Source organism: Carassius auratus, chromosome 3 (genome assembly GCF_003368295.1).
Source record: "Carassius auratus strain Wakin chromosome 3, ASM336829v1, whole genome shotgun sequence".
NCBI lineage: Eukaryota > Metazoa > Chordata > Actinopteri > Cypriniformes > Cyprinidae > Carassius > Carassius auratus.
In genome coordinates this window covers 12,618,248-12,638,778 of record NC_039245.1, presented here as the reverse complement: position 1 = coordinate 12,638,778, position 20,531 = coordinate 12,618,248, and the positions used below count along the sequence as shown (strand labels likewise).

Below are 20,531 nucleotides of genomic sequence, written 5' to 3'. Positions count from 1 at the left end.
CTCACCCAAAAATGAATAGTTTGCCATCTTTTACTCACCTTAATGTCCTTTCAAGCTTCCTTGTTTGGTTGTAATGTTGTTTCAATAAATGAAAAAAAAAAACACTACTTTTTTTTTAACTTTATTATGAACAATACACAGGACAATATGTACAGAGAACACTACAAATACTGTGCAACCTGCACAACAAAAAAGACATGTACAGACCAGAGGATAAAAACATATTACTTTATAGAAGGGGAAAATTAAAATATATTCAGTTCCTTCAGGAGATGAAATGTTCTTGTAGCCTTCATATTTTGCATGTTTTCTATTGTTTTGTAATATGTTTTAAAGTCCAGATGAAATACATTAAAGCTAGGTTGTGAATTAGACCATTTACATTTGTGAATATGGTATTTTCCGAAGATAATAAACAGTTGAATAACAAAAATTAAAATAATTTTTGGACAAACCACATAAATAAAAGTATAACATGACATCAAAAATATTGATTCTGATGTTTACATTCAATTTTGTGATAAATTCTTTCAAATCAGATCAAAAAAATTTTGTGTACATAAAGTGATAAAATAAATGAAAAATAGTCTCTCTACTTGATTGGCAAAAGACACAAGACTATTCTATGTTTATTTTAAATCTTCTCAGCGTATCTTTAACAGGATACATTTGATGTAAAATTTTAAATGAATCTTCTCTTATTTTATTATTAATACAATATTTATAAATAGTAGTATTTGCCTTTTCCCAATTTAAATCACCCATGGTTGAATACCAAAAAAACTTCACAGCAGGTGGAACCGAGCATGAAATTTGATTTCTAATATATTTATTGGTGTATTCTTTCTTTGTAATGTCTGTATCTTCAATAAAAACTCTATTAAATTCAGCACTAATATCTGTCAATGATTTGTGTTTTAGAATTTGAAGTGAACCTGTAGGGATTGCATCAAATACAACTGCGTATTCTTTTGGTGTCACTGGGAAATTAAAGTTCTGAAGAAATTCTGATTATATGACATGAGCAAACCATCTTTGTTCAATAACTGTCCTACCAACAGATTTCCTCTCTCAAACCATGGCTGACAAAACAGAGACTTTTTATAAAGAATTTCTTTATTATTCCAAATAAAGCATCTATGCGGACTAAAGTTGTGTTTATGGATCAATATCCAAGATAGAAGGGCTTGTTTGTGAAGGTCAGCTAATTTCAAGGGAATTTTATCAATAGAAAAATGACATTTCAGTAGAAAATGTATGCCACCAAGAGTATTGAACAGATATGATGGAAAAGCGTTCCAGATGCTGTCAGGGCTTTTCAAGAATTCTACATTCCATTTAATTTTAAAAGTATTATTTATAGTATGAAAATCCAGCACTTCCAGACCACCTTGGTCTCTACATCCTGTGATAACATCTTTTTTGAGATAATGGTTTTTTTTCCTCCAGATATAATCATACAGTATTTTATCCAATTCTTTAATTGTATTTTTTGGGATATCCAGCGATAAGGCAACATATACAGAGCGTGATATACCTTCTGCCTTTGATATTAAGACCCTGCCAAATAGAGACAAGTCTCTCATTAACCATGAATTTAGTTTAGATTGTACTTTTTTAACAATTGGATCAAAATTTAACTTGTGACGTTCCTCTTTATTTTTGAAAAGTTTAACACATCACTTCATTTATTTTCTTAGCATTTGTGGAGATGTTATTTAAAAAAAGAATCTATGCCAGAACCTGTGGAAGTGGATGAGTATAAATCCTTATAAAAGCTAGCAACATGTTTTGAGATTACCTTATGATTATTGGTAATACTTCCATTGACTGACAAATTACTTATTGTATTATATTCAGCGTTTCTCCTTTCTAATCCAAAAAAGTACTTTGTATTTTTCTCTCCTTTTTCAATCCATTTATATCTGGATCTAACAAAGAAACCTTTAGTTTTTTCTATGTATATGTCGGCTAGTTTACTTTGTAATAAAATCAGATTTTCTTTCTCATGTTCATTAAGATTACCGCTAGATTTTATTTATACATTTAATATTGCTTTAATGACTTGTGATTCATTTTCTCTTTTTTTGCTTTGCTAAATACTTCCCTTTTTTATTAGCCATCTTGCGAATTTCAAATTTTTTTAGTTCCCAATTTTGTCCATAGTTACCAGAATTACAGGCTTGTTTCCAAAATGTTTCAATGATCCTAATAATTTCTAGTTTAAAATCCAAGTTGTTAAGTAATGAATTGTTAAGTTTCCAGTAACTGGAAGTATTATTCTTATAAAAACAATTGCTCAAGTAAATTTTAATAAGTATAAGTTTATGGTCAGTTAATACAGCTGGTTCTATCATAACATCTTTGACCTTATCTTCAAGGTCATTGGAGATGAGCCAAAAATCTATGCGTGACTGCAAAGACAGACTTCTATTGCTCCAAGTATACATTCTCTGTGATTTGTTCCTTTCACGCCAAATATCCATAAATCCTAGACGTAAACATGTATTTCTAAGTTCACAATTTATGTTTGCAGGTTATCATCAAAAACTGTATTAAAATCACCTCCCCATAAAACCTTAGCTTCTGAAAATTTCAAATTAAACTGACAAATTCTTGCCTCCACATTTTTAAAGAGAGTCTGATTTCTAATTTTGTCATTGGTGGCATAAATATTAACCATTATAAATTGTTTCTGCTACAATTCACATACTAAAATAATTAATCTTCCTGAAACGTCTTTTTCACTATGTAGAATTTGACCCTTAAAGTTTCCTTTTAAAATAGCCACGCCTGCTGATCGATTATCTCCATCCGAAAACCATATTTCACTCCCCCATTGGTTCTTCCAAAATGATTCATCTGCTGCACATGCATGAGTTTCTTGAGTAAAATAAAAGTCTGCATTTTTAGCTCTGCAGTAAAAAAAAAAAAAAAATCTTTCCTTCTAAGTTAATCTCTTAAACCTCTGGCATTGACAGAACAAACATAAAGAGACATCAAGAAAAAAGACAAAAGTACTAGTTTAACTTAAGTGTTTTCTATAGGCAACAGGTTTCTTGCATAACTAAATTGAACTTTTGCATAAACCATCCTCTTTTCACATTTGGGTTAAATAGACATATTACACTTTGGAATTATTTATCAAACTCTAAAGTCCCCGTAAAGCTTTTCTTTATCACGATTAAACACTCAATGTTAGTATAAAATGAGTTTTGACTAAAAGCGTAGTAGCAATCCTAAAAATCGTCTTATGATGCTACAGTGTGCATGAATGGTTAAGTAACATGCCTTTTCGGTTGTCAGTGGAAATGCCAGGATGGATGAGGATCCTTTTCATTTTAAAATGCTGTTTTAAATTAAATTGCACTAGTGGAAGTGTAGCCTTCGCTTACACACTAGAGCCTCACGTGTGAACCACATCTCGGGGCAGAACCCATAGACAGTAAAAGAAATGGACACAGAGACCCCATTGGAACTCAATTGAGACAAGTGAAGCCCATTTTTAGCGTTTTTTTAGCACTTCCGTTTCTGACGCGCAGACTCAAACTAAGCTTGATGACGTCAGCAACCTGTCTGACAGATGTAAATCTTCTAGTAGCTGTGCGTGCAAACTGCCATCGTTAATCTTGCAGAGACGGCGAGCTTGAGCGGGGAGTTCTTTGTTATGAGTGAGCAGGAGTAAGTATTCTGATTAATTATTTTGTATAGTATTTTAAAATATAACGCCAGTACGCCATATTAAGTTAATTGTCTGCGAGCTTCTCCACCTGTCTGTACGGTAATGCGACAGAGAGCCGTGTGGTTATGACGCAATCGTTAGCCTATTTTTACAAAAACTGTTTCTACAGGGCCATAATGTAACATAGAAGGTAATGGAGCCATTTATACATTGTTGTGTATGTTTAGAAATAAATAATGGACAAATGGAATCTTTAAACGCCTCAGATGTAAAGTTATTCGCTGTCAAAGTGACGCCAAATTGAATGGGAGTCAATGGGAATGCTAACGCAAGTGAAGTTCTGCTAAAAGATGGCGGCACGCGGCCGACTTCAACTTCCGGTCGACTTCCTTGCCGCCTGGCAGAACCGTAAACTAGTGTTTTTCCTGGATGCTTCACCACCAGCACGTGATTTAGGCACATTAACCATGCTATGTGCTTATTGGTTGACTGACATTGATTAGATTAACCCCTTAGGTATCAAAATTTGGTTCCTAACAATAAGACATTTTTCGATACTCAGTGCTATAGAGGCAATGTGGTCGGTGCCTAAAAAGTACTGAACTCCATACCAAGCCCTACTTGTGCATTAAACTGGTATAGAAGAAAATATGTCGCTGAGCAGCTGATGACAGTATCTTTTAGTAATCTTTGACCTATGACTGTTTGGCTCGACAGCGTCTACGCTACACTGACAGAGAGCAGGACCTCGTGCTTGTGTAATGTCTTGAACGCTCTCGATGAATTTTAATTGAAATGCTACACTGGCAGCCGTTTGAGCCACTGCTTCATGAACATTAGGTGAAGTGCTTGAGATCTAGTGAGGTTCACAGGTGCTGATGGTCTTTTTTTTTTCTCCGTAGATGGGTCTTGCCACCGCTAACGGCCCGTTCGGGCAGCAGTACTCGCAGGGTTCGGTCCCGCAGATGTCCAGCGCTGGATTAAACGCTCAGATCCAGAACAAGGCAGCTCTTCCCAACAGCCTCCAGCCCACCCTGAAGGGTGCTTCCAGCGTGCCAAATCTGGTGAGTAACCCTCCACAGCTGGCTCCAGTTCCAGAACACAACACTTCAGGCCTCTTTTGTCTCTGCGTCACACTTCTGTTCAGCAGTGATTTATTTATTCGAAGAGCTAATTGAAGTGCATGTTTACATGCGACAGAATACGACATAAAGTGGATGAACTGACTGAATGAAGCATAAAATTTTGATTTAACAGTCATAGCTGAAAATTAACCGCAGCTGCCCCAGCATTTCTTTTTTATTGAATAGTTTGGGTTAGTACATGTTTTTTTTTAATACATTAATTAAATGGTGCATAAATACATTAATTTATTTCTGAAGGATCATGTGACACTGAAGACTAAAATAATGATGCTGTAAATTTTGCTTTGCATGTCACAACGTCATATTAAAGATCTCATCTATGAGGTGTATCTTGTGCAAAATCTGCTACTCACTAAGCAAACTGAGAGGGGATCTCACGTGTATATGCTCGCCAGCCGTCTGGCCAAAATCCCATAGTATTCAAGCGTCAGACGTAAGATATGAGACGTCAGACGTCACGGTCACGTGGAATCACTGCAAGATTCCAGTTATTCCTAATAGAAATAAATATTGTAGTGTATTTATTTTGTTTTAAGACAGCCCAGATGACTAAAAAATAAATTGATAGACATCACCATACTTCCCCAGTTGATTTATTACATTGCACATTTTTTTTTGTATTACAAGTTTTATTAAATGTTAAGTTTAAATATGCAAATGATGCATTATCTAATATTCATGCACTAATTTTCCATACACCTATAGAACAAAAATCTGAACATTGCATAAAGACAGGTTCAGCATTTTTTCATTTAGTTGACAAATTAGACAAAGCATAGGGCATTTGAATATCTCTTTTTGTCAACAGCCAGAAAAGCAAAAACATTTTCACCATTGTTTTAGGAATTATATGTAAATCAGGTAAATGATATATAAAAACTTTCTGAATATATGACTAAAAGTCGATTGATTTAGTTCAACAAACATTTGTTTCTGCTGTTTGCAGCGATGCTGAGCTCTCCTAACACTGGCATGCAGGCTCCGCTGGGCCCCGTGGGCACGAGTCAACCTGCTGCACCCGCCATGAGCAGCGGCACACACATAGACCCCAGCTCTATGCAGAGGGCATACGCAGCACTGGGCCTCCCGTATGGGAACCAGCCGGCTCCACAGACACAGGTCCCAGGACAGCAGCCCACACAGAACCAACAGATGCGCTCCATGTCTGCATTAGGTATTCAAATGTGTTTTTTGAGGAAGAGCTGAATATTTATTGCAAACAAGTCAATGTTCCATGTTCATTATTAACCTTGAAAGCTGCTGTCATTCTTGCATCTGCTGTCAGTATGCACTCAAATGTCCTGCTGCTCGTATCTGTGTGTAACCCTTGTTTGGTTTCCCATCAACATCTTCAGGCACTAACCAGATGAACATCGGCGGTAACGGTATGACCGATCAGACGAGCCTTCACACTGATTCCTCTCTCCCCTCATCCCTCAGCAAGTGAGTCTCTTCACCTTCACCCCTCACCTTTAACCTCTCACACACACTGCAGAGTGAGAAATGGTCATCTGCAGAATCTAGCAATGTAAGAGAACAAACAATGCAGGGCTCCAGACTAACATTTGAGTCATTTAAAATTTACTTTTATTAACAAAGGTGCAAAATCTACTTTTTATGTACAGAAAATGTACCATTATTTTCCTAGCATATGGAACTGACCAACTTCAGTGATTCTATGTGTGATTTAGTAGAAAATTGAAGAAAAGTTTGTGACTTTTCTTACTACATACACAAAAGAAAAGTGTATATTTCTGACAAAATCTGATTTCTTGATGATTTTATTTTAAAATAGTGATTATATATTTTTTTAAATGTAGAGAAAAAGTATTGATGAATGACTAATAAGGCAATAAGTGCTCCTCTGCTGCTGTCTACTGGTTATAATTGTGATTTGATGTGTTTTGTAAATTTTACATAAGTGTTTACCACAAAGTATATTTTGTTCATCCCATTAAAAATAACATTGACTGGATCATCTTAGAGCTGTTGGAAATAAGTTGTGTCCTGAAAGTCCTTAAAAAGTGCTTGAATTTCTCTCTCAAAAGGTTGTACAACATTTCTACCACAACAGCTTACAGTTCGCTTTACCACTTTTGGTTTCCTGACGTATGTCAGTGCTGTTTATAACTGAGATTTCTGTGCAGAATTCAAACGCTTCTCACTGGATCTCGCAGCACTGTTGCATCTGTGCAGAAACCGTGTCGCAAAATCAACTGTGGCTCCCGAGTATAGCTGTTCTGAGCTCTGACAAGTTTGTTTGCGTCATGGTCTGAGCTGATAAACGGTCGGAGCTGTGCAGCTGAAATGTCGCGCTTTCTTTTCGTTTGCGGTGTGTTGCTTCTCAAATGCAACAGAAATGGCAGAGCTTACGAGTTGGGCTTTGTGGTTGTCGCATCAGTGTGAACGTTCACAAAAATGAGTCGCACCGACAGAAAAAATGATCGTAGACTGGAGCCCTGCAATGTCATTGTGGAATGTGCAATTCTGTAGCTGTAAGAGGTTGAATGTTGAAATCTGAGATTATAAAAGGGAAAAATCTAAGATTTTTTTTTTTTTTGTCAAAGAACTGCTTTGTTCAAAAACTACTAAAATAATTTTTTTTTTTTTAAATTGATTTTCTGCTAAATTAAGTCACACCTGTTAGTTTTTCCTTTTTGACTTGTTGAATGCATGTTTTTGAGAATGAGTTCTACCATGTGAGATTCGAAAACTAATGTTGTAATCCTGCTCTTACAGTCAGATGATGTCAGACGGGTCGAACATGGGCATGACGGGGAACCTGCCCACAGCTGCGCCGCTGTCAATGCCTGGCATGAAGAAGCCCTGGCACGAGCACGTCACTCAGGACTTGAGGAACCACCTAGTGCACAAGCTGTGAGTTGGAGAAGTTGTCATTTCATAATCACGGTTTGTCAAGGCCAATTCTCTTAACACTGTATTCCATGCAGAGTTCAAGCCATATTCCCGACCCCAGACCCTGCAGCACTGAAGGACAGACGCATGGAGAACTTGGTGGCTTATGCACGCAAGGTGGAAGGGGACATGTATGAGTCTGCCAACAGCAGGGTAAAGCACCTGAACCTTTCATGCTATGTTTTAACCTTCCTTCAGGACGTGTTTTGTGACTGTAAGAAAGGACTAGGTGGCCAATGTTTTATATCCTTTAATATCTTGTGTTAATATCAGGATGAGTATTACCACTTTCTGGCTGAGAAGATCTATAAGATCCAGAAGGAGCTGGAGGAGAAGAGAAAGTCCAGGCTGTCGAAGCCCCAAATGGGTGCCCAGGGTCCTCAGCAGCCTGGTCTTCCCCAGCCCAACGCTATGGGACCTGGACAAGGCATCCGGCCTCCAAGTTAGTGGTTTTGTTTTTTAATGCTCTGATCTTCTAGATGTTGTGTTTCCCTGGCTGCTCAAAATATGCCTTATTTCCTCAGATGGACCTGTTCCTATGTCCAATGTGCCAAATCAGTTGATGGCCCGGATGCAGGTCCCTCAAGGTATGGTTTTTCATTCTGCATACACTCATACAGTACCGTTCAAAAATGACACCCATCCATTATAAAAGAAGTCCATGTGGCTTCAGGGGGGTAAAGGCCTTGTGAAGAGATGAGTTTGTGTATATTCATATTTACAACTTTATAAACCTTAATCTCTTTTCTCGTTCACGAGAGAGTGGTGTCCAACGTATGACGTAGCGTAAGCTCTGGTGAGAATATGCTAGTCTCGCAAGAAACAAGTTTTGTTTACAGCAAAGGAGAACAAGTGTCCTTTTGGCTTATATCGAAATCCTCTGCCATTTTTTCTATACAAAGTCCTTTGTTAACCCCTCCGGAGTTGTGTGGACCTCTTCTATAATGGATTCTTTACGGCAGGATGGGAATACCATTTCATGTGGACTTGGGTGGGTCAAAAGCAGCTGGGAAGGTCATACTTGTAGCACAGAAATTACTCAGAAGCTTCCATCTCCCATTGAACAGCAAAGCTCTTCTTCTTTTTTTTTTATGTGTTTATTCATCATGTTTTTCAGGAATGGGACAGTTCAACCCCGTGACCATGCAGAACGTGCAGATGTCCCAGTCACCGGTGGGAGCTCCTCGGGCTGCGTCCCCTATGACCCACCCTCCTCAGATGGGCATGGGTGCTGTTCCACAGGTGAGATTCAAAATGCGGTTCCAGTTCTGGAATTTTACTGTAACAGTGTATTTTTGGTTAGATTTAAATGTTTTTTTAGTTTTAAGTTATTTATAGTCAACATTGTTCTTGAGTTGTGTGCCATTTTGGATTTCCCTTAACAAAAACATATTTCACTAATAAGTAAATTGATCAATAGCTTTATCATGTCATGTTGTGCCAAAATTAGTTTTGTGGCTCAAATCTAATTTCCCTCCATTCTTTTGCAGAGGGGTATGTCTCCCTCTCGGATGCAGCAGACACCAGCCATGATGGGAGGCCATCCTAACAACATGGTGGGCCAGCCGCCCAACCAGAACCAGTTCATGAACCAGACGCCATTCCCAACCTCAGCCGGAGGCATGAATGTGAATGTAAACCCGGCCCAGCAATCAGGACAGACTGTCCCACAGGTGAGGAGTAAGACACGTCACAACTTCACCGTGGTTTCATTGTTATTTGGCTGTTTTTCCATAGAGATTAAAAAAAAGTTAGAACTAAACCAACCAGCTATGAGGAAAATCACAACATTGCAAAACTTTTATTTGAAGCAAAAAAAAAAGTATTTGAAAATCAAGTGAAACACAAGGTACAAGACTTGGTTACTTAATGACTTTAAAGAGGGAAAGAACTGCAATCCCAAAATAAAAATGGAGAAATGTAAAACTATTTATTTAAAGTTGTTTAAAATAAACTTAGAGCAAAAGAAATGTAGAGCATGCAATGAAGTAGGTATGTTGTCAGTGAAGTCATGAAGTTACCAAAAAGGCGATTTAGAAAGCTGCCTTAAAACTGTGAATGTATGTAAGTACTTTAAGACCTGAGGTGAGCCAGAAAAGGTAAAGATTTGTGAGAAAATAGGATGCGTGTCAGATCTGAGTCACATTCAGCAGCAGCAGCTCTTAAAGCAGCCAAAAAACCTTAATAACATGCCTGTTAATCAAAAAAACTAAAGAAAAAGAGCAAATAAGCCACTTTTGTAGCTTTAAGGATTCATCTAGATTTAATTTAGAATTTAGTGTTTGATGACTTCTTTCAGTTTCTGTGTATCTCCTACTTGTTGAAGGACACAAGTTAATAAGGCATTTATTATGTTGGGTTTATGTGAAGATTGTTTTAAGGAAACAATTTGAGGATTGAATGTGAATTATGAAATTAATCATGGCTAATTTGAGAAAAAATTTCAGTTATTTAATTATTTTTAACAGCACTAATATTTTTTAGTTCAAAATATTCATATTTAGAAACAAAGCGTGGTAAGACAGACTTGATTGTCATTAGCGGTGCTTCATGGGAGGTATGTTCCCATTTTGGTGCTATTTGCCCACACATGCCTCTCTGGTGGAGTTTTCTTTGCAGAATTGTGGGTAATGTAGTTTTTCAACAGCTTTTCTGCTGTGACATGTTTGAATAATGGGGGCTGATGGCCTCAGCATAATCATATAGCATTGATTAACAACCTCAGAGCTCTTTAAAGGTTTATGAGTTAACAATCTTTTTTCCCTATGGAGAACACAAATGTTTTTATTTCCGGGACCCGTCTGTTGCACTCTATTGTAAATTGATGTGCTGTGTCTGAGTCAGAATGCCCTCCATCTCTCTGCAGCAGCAGCCGAACGCTAACCTGACCCTGAATTCTGTGGGCCCTCTGGGCTCCCAATCCGCCCTGTGCTCCACCCCTCCTCCGCCCTCCGCCTCCACCCCAGCAGCTGCCGCTAGCCTACAGCCACTCCAGACCCAGCCTTCCACGCCGGCCTCGGCCGGGGGCCACGTCACGCCCACCCACATCCCCAGTGGCTTGCCTCGCCCTCCCTCAGTCCTGGGCTCCTCTCCTGCCCCCTCCCAGCCGCTCACGCCCCTGCAGTCCCAGCCCGAGCCCTCCCTGCAGATGCAGCAGCCCACCTCTGTGCAAGCACAGCAGCCCAGCACTCCGGTGAGGATCGCCTGAAAAACACAGCCTTGTTTGCAGTTGTATGCCATGACACCCTTAAACTCATGTCCTTCCTCGTTTGTCTGTTTGTTAGCTCTCTCAGATGTCCGCTAGCGTTGATAATAGAGTCCCCACACCTGCATCTGTGAAAGAGGCCCACTCCCAGCATACTTTGCCACCTGACTACCCTGCTGCCGAACTCAAAACCGAGCATCAAGAAGACGAGCAGGACTATGAGTCTGGGAAAAAGCAGCCTGATCTCAAGATGGAGGTGTGACATTGTTGAAACCAAACTTACAATTGGCTGGTTCAGAAATTCTTGACTTTATTTGGTTGTGTTTTCTGAGAATTTTACGCTATCGCTCAAAAGAAAGAAATTTAGTGCTGGTAAGAAATTAATATTTTATTCAGCATCTATCAAAAGTTACAGTAAAAGCATTTTGTAATGTAAAAAATAAATAATAAAAAAAATAAATGCTGTTATTTTTAGTTTATATTCATCAAAGAATCCTGAAAAACAATTATGGTTTCTTCAAAAATATAAAGCAGCACAACTTTTTTGACATTGATAAAAAATAAATAACTATTGGGCTGCAAATCAGCATATTATACTTTAGATTTCTGAAGGATCATGTGACATAGACTGTAGTAATGCTGCTGAAAATTCAGCTTTGATCACAGGAATAAATTACATTTAATAAAATGTAAAATGGAAAACAATTATTTTACATAATATAATATTTCATATTACTTTTTTATATTGTATTTTTGAGCAAATGCTGTCTTGAGCAGAAGAGACTTTCAAAAACAAAATCTTACTGACACCAAACTTTTGAACGATACTCTACATAGAAATAGAGATTTCATTCTCAATCATTTTCATTGATTTGTAGATATTCACTTTCTCTGTGTTATATTGACATTTATATAACTGAATTGATCTGAAACTGTTCAACTGATTTTGCCTCCAGTTTTATTTCAGTTAATGCTAGTTTTAATGCTCTTCTCTTGTTTCACAAGATTTAATACTCAACTTATGACACAGTCTCTAGTAAACATCTAAACGTAATTCATTTTCTTCATTAGGATGAAGATGTCAAACCTCCTGAAGTTAAAGAGCAGCCAGAGTCTGTAGAAACTAAGCAGGAACAGATGGAGACGGAGGAGAAGAAACCAGAGATAAAGACCGAGCCAAAAGAGGAGGAATTGTCCAGCACCAACAGCACTACACCATCCAGTCAATCTGCCCAGTCTCGCAGGAAAAGTACAGACCATTTTCTGAAAACATTGAAACCATATTCAATCATTTCTGCAATTTGATTAGTCACATAACATGATGATTTGTTACAGTTTTTAAGCCAGAGGAGCTCAGGCAGGCGCTGATGCCTACATTAGAAGCTCTGTATCGTCAAGACCCAGAGTCCTTGCCCTTCCGCCAGCCGGTGGATCCCACTCTACTGGGCATCCCGGTAAACCCCATACACCTATTTACTGGGCTGATATTTTATGGGTATCTCTTCAAATGTTCTAAATATATTAGAAAACAAACTTTAAAAAAAATTGCTGTTGATTTGGCCTACTAAACCTAACGATGTTGATAGTTGTTCCAATTCCGATACTAGTATCGGAAATATCTCCGATACGACAACAAATTCTGGCATCGGCGAGTACATGAACCCATATACTGATCCGATACCATTTTCTTAAACAAGACCTAGTTATGACCGCTAGCTTTGCCTAACCTCTGCACGTTTCTTCTTCGCTGCTCAGAATGCATTGCAAACACAGAAAGTTGTGCTGTGTTGCAACAAGCAACCCCCGTTTGGATCAGCGAAGAAGAAATGAAAACGCGTTAGCAGCACTGATCTATATATGACTGGATCGCTCATCGCGTTCTAAACTGCTAACAGATAGTGAAGCCGCTTCTATATTATAGATCAGTGGTTAGCAGTATGTCTCTTTAGTACCGGTAGTTACCGACTCCCGAGTATATTCGGTACCCGCAGCTGCGTTCAGTCGCTTCTGTGTTAGTCTAAGCGCAGGGCTCCAGGCAGTAGCTGAATATTTGTTAGTGTCTGTGAATATTATACTGCAAAATACTATTTATATATTACTCCTGCAAATTCTACATCTCTGTGGGTGACGGGCGCAGATGCGCGGGAGCTCGCTGTTTTGTAGTCTCTGCCGTGTGTCACAATATGAGGACACAAACGCATAAACCGTCACTTCATGAGAATTTACCGTTTCATTTGAGAAAACTTTCATATCAAAAACACAGACACTCAAAGATCTTCATGGCGAGTAAATTGACAATATATTAAGCTACTGTTGTAGCCTACAGTAGATTTAGCTATGTCTCTATGTAGTAATAATAATACGCAGAGGTGGGTAGAGTACCAAAAAACTTTACTCAAGTAAAAGTAAAAGTAATTCTAGAAATATTTACTCAAGTAAAAGTAAAAGTACTAGTCTTGAATAGTTACTTGAGTAAGAGTAAAAGAGTATCGGATAAAAAATCTACTCAAGTAGTTAGTTACTAGTTACTTTGGGTCATATATACGGAGCCTATTTTTATTTAGATATATAGATAAAATGTATGTTGTGTGTGTGTGTGTGTGTGTGTGTGTGTGTTTGTGTGTGTAAATGTATATATTTCATCAGCCTTTACTCCAATTTATGTAATTTATTATAAAACCCTGTCTGTTTACTTAATTAACAGAGATGTCATGCCATAACATATTTTTAATACAACTGACTTTATATTAAATGTGAATTTAACATTGAAAGTTAATGTGATATAAATATTGCTACTAATCTTTCATTGTTCAGAAAGAGAGCAAATAACATTTACATTATTAAAGATCATTTTCACTGACAGTCTAGAGTTCAATCACTCTCAGAAACTCCCATTAAAATCACTGAAACTGTTAACACTGTGAAATCAATATCTTAATTATAGATTCGTACACACATCTGCACTTTGTTGTTTCTGACGAGAGAATTAGCCAGGAAGAGGTATTCAGTCAGTAAGCGAGTGAAGGAAGCACAGACATTTCAGAGATGACTCATCGGAACACCTCTGATTGGCCATTGCATTCAAAAGCTCAACAAAACCGTGTGTGATTGGTTAATGTGCAGCGCTTTAAAAAAGCGTCTGTCTCTGGCTCAGCGCCAGCAAGCGATCACAGATCTGAATTTAGCAGCTGATGATATGACTCGCTGAACATACTCGTACCGGTGTGATTGTATTAAAATTAATAAAATCTTAATCGGCTATTTTTTGTCTTTTGGAAGATGCATTCAACTTGAATCCCCTCTGTTATAAGCCACACACGTACAACAAACTAATGTAACAGTGGTATCATGTACTGTAATCGAATGTAGCCCAAGTTATTACCTGTTAAACAATAGACAGCACACGCGTTGATCTAATAAGGATCTCCATCGCAAGCAAATAATGGCTTTTGCAGATTTGCTTTCAATTCAGTGAAGTTCCATAGCCCCGTTTTCAACGCTGCTGATGATCTTAAACGTTACAACTCTCTGAGTGAACCGCTTCAGACGCTCAGCGCGTGCGGCAGGGAACTGAACGACTCATTCAAACTGATTCACGAACCGATTCACTCGCTTGCCAATTGGTTTCATCAAGCCTTTGAACAGAATTGACTCAAAAGAATGAATCATTCGCGAATGGGCATCGCTCCCCATACAAAAATGTAATATATGGCCATATATGTACTTATATTTTAAATAGCATGACATATATGTATTCATATATTTGACTTATCTGAGAACACAATATATGGCTGCAACATATATCGATACATATATTTGACTTATCTGAGAACACAATATGCCTGCAACATATATGTATACATATATTTCACTTATCTGAGAACACAATATATGTTCAACATATATCTATACATATATTTGACTTATCTGAGAACACAATATATGCCTGCAACATATATGTATACATATATTTGACTTATCTGAGAACACAATATAAGCCTGCCACAGATATGAACATTTATGTGTCCAAATATGTGAAGAAAATATTTGAGTTCCTCCATATATAATACCATATATCTGCATATATTACAGTATAGTATTGGTTTCTCGCATATATGGACAACATTAAGTATAAATATGTTACATACATTTTAAATATGTGGAAAACAAATATGTATGTAAACATACATGCATGTGATACTGATGCATTTTTAAAGTGGTGGCATATGGTTATGGTACTTTGTGGATGTATTTGTCAAAAATGACAAAGAAAACACTGAATTATTGTACTAAAAATACTATATTTGGTATTCACACAATACAGACACAATATCTACAACTATAGACATTCAGATATAATATATAAAACAGTACATTTTGATTATTTTAAATATTGGCGTTTGAGGTATTCAGACATTAAGTATCATCTTTTCAAACTATTCAGACAAGTAAATACAACATTTCTATTATTAACTGGCATTTCATTACATGACATTTTGACAAGTACAAACAATTCATGTCAAGGTATTCAGAGTTAGACAATATTCTTTTTAACTATCATTTAGCATTTCATTGACAAGCGAAAACTCTATAAAGAATAATGTGTTTTCACCATTTGGTCTGCATGGGTAAAAATGTTTTGCATTCTATGACCCCTTTCGTTTTTTTAATCAATTCGTCAACTCATTACGATTCAAAAACATAAAAACATAATTAACCTTCAGGTTTGGAAGATTCATAAAGAGACACTTTCTCTGAATAACTGCAGCTGGAACAGCTGTCAGATGCCCCAACTTTTTGCCAACAGCAACAAAGTGGTGTGGGTTCGACAATGAAGCAAAAAAACTGTGTCGCTTTGTTTCAAAATAATGTCCTATGGCATAGCAGTGTTCCCCACTTACTAAGTCTGCAACAACAAACTTATCAACACTGAAAATACTGTTATCTGTGAGGACTACAACATGCGAGTTTCTCTTTCTCTCTCTCGAATGTCTTTTAGAGTGCGTAACTTCACCATTAATTACTGCCCTGTCACGGTAACTGACAAGAAGTTCTCTCTCTATGTGATTAGCTACATTGTGGAGGGCAAGGTAGTCATCTTGCTCAAGTCTTACTTTCTCATGTCTGCCTCCAAGTGCAATGACCTCTTTACATCTTATTGCACTCTGGGTGTGTGTAGGACGGACTAAGTCTTCAAAGGCTGAAATGCATTCAGAGGATGCATTTGACAGTGTTTTCTTGGCATATAAGGGCAGACCCTTTTGTAACTGAAATGTTTTGGCAATCTGCAAAGGGACCCCTTGTGTGCTCTTGATCATTTTGAGCAGGCTGTGATTATATGACTCAAATGTGAAAGCTGAATGAGCCCATAAAGGACCCCAGTTTCGCACACTTTGTGCAAGGTGAAGAGAGAGATGGACATTATAGGACATGTTTTGTATACCATAGAGATCCCCCATTTCCATCACAAATCTCCTAAGCATGATATCTGCTTCCTGAATTTGTTGCAAGGTGACACTTTCAGTTAAGAGCAATGCCAAAGCCTTCACAAACCGTGTCCAGTGGATTAGATAGCACTCTGGTAAGATCCCTTTAAGCACTGGGATGCTATAGTAGAAAAGCCACATGTACCACTCATGTGCCTTCCAATAGTTTCTCTCTCGCAGTGATCTAGGCACTCTGGAGACACAGGAGGGTGGTTGAATAAGGTGAAGTTTTTGATCAATCACTTGGATACATCTTCCTACATACCATGGATTTTCATGATTGTCACTTCCAACCCACATATAAGTCATAGATCTTGCAACACCAAGAAGACAGGCGTGCATGTAGTCAGGTACGCAACCTTGTATCAGGTCAACTGATGGGATCAAGGACAAAATAGACGGTCCTTTCACTCCTTTCACAGTAGTGCGGTTTTCTATAGCCTCTCGAGCAAAATCTAGGCTGCTACCATGATTTCTGCTTTCAGTATCAGACTCAAAAGGATAGACCCGTACATGACCTTGACCCTTCTCAACGACTGTACCTTTTTGTAAACAGTAAGAACATCCAAATTCTCCATTGAATTGCTTAAAATTTTGAATCATCGGTCTCGCAACAGAATCACATACTGCAACCAAGGGAAATACTTTGGACCGGCCATGAATACCATTTACACTGATCCACTCAAACCCATGAGTAAGCAATTGATTGCATTCTTTCACAAATGGTGATAAGTATGTGTTACAGTTTGGCTTTGATGGACCAAACCATAAGGCTGCCAACATCACTTGTTTTGCTCTCAAATCAGGTGGTAATTCATTGACTGTATAGAGAAGTGGCCAAATACTGTAAGAAGATTTCTTAAACACAGGTACCCCGTCACAGCTAAAGGTTAGTGTGAGATTGACGTGATGCTCAGATTGGCCCTCAATATTTCTGTTAACCCTCTTGTAAAGCTCACCATCGGTGATATCTGTCAGTGGACTAGAGTGAGCAGCACTGTTAGGCCTAGTCAACTGGCTGAAGAGTTCCTCTTGTTCCATCATATTCCTTAATTGTGATTCTAGTGGAAAAACAATAAAGAAGTGCCCCTGTTTCATATGATCGGCTATTCTACAAGAATATTGACAGTTAGGACAAACCACTTTTTCTCCCTCAATGTTTACAGAAATTGTGCATCCCTCACATATTTCACGAGTTCACCCTTACATCTAATCTGAAGGCAAATAGTAGGCATATTTTGGCGTGCTGTCCTGGGGGAGGGGTCCGGGCCCGGAGCATAGCCCGAACCCAAATGACTCCCCCTATCCCTAATTTGGGATAAATAGATTAGAAGTGAGGAGTTGGGGTGGAGGAGGGTTGCCGAAAAACTGTCGTGGGACAGGAGGTAGGAAGACTGGATATATATACACGCTTGCGTGCTATTTAAGATGATTAGCTAGACGAGATGCACCTGTGCCAAATTGGATGATTATCTGATCGTGCTTCTCCCGAACTTTGTTAATAAAACCACATGTAGTGAAACTGAATATTTCTTTTCAAGTCATCAAAAGTTTTGTAAAAGTGATGTTTGGTAGATGACACAGCATGCCTCTGACTTATAACGTTAACAACTTTAAGTGTGTCTTCTAAAGCTTCATCAGTCAGTCCATGCTTGAGTTTTAAAGCAAGAAGAAGCAACTCATGCTGTTTTCTTGTATCCTCGACAGTAGCAGTTTGCCGTACCTGCCCATATGCACAGGAAGTGTTTGTTGAGGTTTGGTGGACTGGTGGTATGAATGAGAGTGGAGGTTCTTCACAGACCTGCAACACACAAAGAAATTTAAAATGTTATTTTATTTCAGCCAAGGATACCAAATAGCAATGATAAAGTATGTGTATTAATCTTACTATTATAAAGTAAAACTTGCATAACAATTAACATTCTGGTTTATTGAGATTTCACAAATAAGCAAAAATGAGCCTTAATATGTGACCGGGAGTAGTTTTTAGAATTTAATATAATAATATTATTTTATATAATATTTATAGTATTTATAGAGACAGCTATTAACATTTACCGATATAGTACTAATGAGTGCAGAATCAGTATCAGGCGACACAAGTGCAGGATCACAGGGGACGCGTGTGGGATCAGGACCATGTGAGTTCAGTGCAGGACCACAGGAGACGAGTGCAGGATCATGTCGGTCGAGTGCAGGATCAGGATCAGGACCATGTGAGTTCAGTGCAGGACCACAGGAGACGAGTGCAGGATCATGTCGGTCGAGTGCAGGATCAGGATCAGGACCATGTGAGTTCAGTGCAGGACCACAGGAGACGAGTGCAGGATCATGTCGGTCGAGTGCAGGATCAGGATCAGGACCATGTGAGTTCAGTGCAGGACCACAGGAGACGAGTGCAGGATCATGTCGGTCGAGTGCAGGATCAGGATCAGGACCATGTGAGTTCAGTGCAGGACCACAGGAGACGAGTGCAAGATCATGTCGGTCAAGTGCAGGATCAGGATCAGGACCATGTGAGTTCAGTGCAGGACCACAGGAGACGAGTGCAGGATCAGGATTAAGTGAGTCGAGTGCAGGACCAGGATGATGGGAGTCGAGTGCAGGACCACAGGACATGCGTGCAGGATCACTTAGGGTAACAGCAGAAACACATACCTGAAATAGGAAACCAATATTTATGAAAATAATATTACTTCAAGGCGGTATTCAATTCTTCAAGGCAGTATTCAATTGAACATGCTTCCTTAATCTCTGATAACACATGATTTTTTTTGTACAATAACTTTCCAACTTAAAGTGAATAGACACGAGCTAGAGCTAAAACACTACAAATATAACATTATAACTAAGTTAGACTTTATAAAGTTGTTGCAGGTAAAATGATAAAAATGGAAGCAGGTAGCCTGCAATCCTGACACAGATCAGTGTAGAATTAGACAGAATTTCATTGTGTTCATATGTAAAGTGACTTACTTTTTTTCTCCTTGGGGAGCCTGAACATGCCGCTGACCTGAAAGAAGAAAATAAGAAAAAATGAGAATTGTATTTTAACACTAAGCTTGACCATTTCTTCAGGGTTTGGCAATTTATGTCGATTTTTTTTTTTCAATTTCTCAAGTGATTTTATTATTATTATTTTTTAAGGTCCAGTTTACACATATGTAGATATTTTTATAATCAGATTTTTAAAAAACATCAGTTTGAGGTTGCTAAAACTTCAGTACAAAACACACACTTACAAACGTATACTTTATTATTGTTATTTTCCCCCAATCATTAGATTCAGCAGCATTTGTTCTCCAACATTAACGTTAACTTACATGTCAATCATGTCTCCTTTCTTTGCATGGCTACAATAAACTTAAACCTACCGAGAATCATCTTTCTATGGCTCTGAACCTACCTAAAGTTCTGTGTACTTTTTCGTTCATTTATTTATTTTTTTTTTTTTTAACAAATAAATGAAAAACTAAAAAAAATGTGTGGTTTTCTTTTTTCTTTTACACGGACCACCCCTGGTTATACATAAACAATTCTCATGAATGAAATGCGGAAAAGGTCAATATTACTCAAGTTTTCCCTTTTCTTAAGCTTTCTAAATTTAACAGAAACGGATAATAATAATAGAAGCATGCTTGCTTGCTAGTTCACATAGACAGTATAGTTCAAGTTAGGTAGCTGCTAGAGATAATTGCTAAGGTAACTAACGCTATGTCTTATGCACGCACGAAATTGTAAAGGTTATCAGTATAGTGCACTTACCTTTTCCATCGACGTGCTGTTCGCGCAGGAACTGCTGCACCCGTGGTAAGGTATTTTCGATACTCCATTTATGAACTTAAAATCAAAATGCCGTCTTCCATAATTGACTCTGAAATCACCCAAGCTAATATTTATTTGAACCTTCTTCTTCTTCTTCTTCTTCTTTATGGCAGTTGGCAAACAGTGTCTGGTTGCCGCCACCTTCTGAAATGTGTGTCAGAATAATATATTTACATACACTTAAATTATCTTTATTAAACCAGTTCTTCTAAAAAATTAAAAATAAAAATAAATAAAAACCTTAATCTCCAGAATTAATTTGGAAAATATAA

The 20,531-nt window shown here is 37.9% G+C and overlaps 2 protein-coding genes across 2 annotated transcripts; one reads left to right on the top strand and one right to left on the bottom strand.

Annotated features, from left to right (window-relative positions):
* Window positions 1-5,307: 5,307 nt before the first annotated feature.
* On the top strand, window positions 5,308-12,516 carry LOC113054017 (CREB-binding protein-like). The gene is made up of 13 exons (XM_026219284.1): window positions 5,308-5,688; window positions 5,774-6,001; window positions 6,183-6,270; window positions 7,567-7,704; window positions 7,779-7,896; window positions 8,017-8,185; window positions 8,268-8,330; window positions 8,861-8,985; window positions 9,234-9,416; window positions 10,610-10,936; window positions 11,028-11,204; window positions 12,020-12,197; window positions 12,284-12,516. Exons 2-13 carry the CDS (start codon window positions 5,776-5,778, stop codon window positions 12,514-12,516), a joined length of 2,025 nt encoding a protein of 674 aa, XP_026075069.1. The 5' UTR covers window positions 5,308-5,688; window positions 5,774-5,775.
* Window positions 12,517-17,848: 5,332 nt separating this feature from the next.
* Window positions 17,849-20,383, bottom strand: LOC113048416 (coagulation factor V-like). The gene is made up of 4 exons (XM_026210216.1): window positions 20,200-20,383; window positions 19,411-19,447; window positions 18,493-19,092; window positions 17,849-18,235 (listed from the first exon to the last, which is right to left on the bottom strand). The coding sequence occupies exons 1-4, from the start codon at window positions 20,265-20,267 to the stop codon at window positions 17,933-17,935; spliced, it is 1,008 nt and encodes a 335-aa protein (XP_026066001.1). The 5' UTR covers window positions 20,268-20,383; the 3' UTR covers window positions 17,849-17,932.
* Window positions 20,384-20,531: the final 148 nt, after the last annotated feature.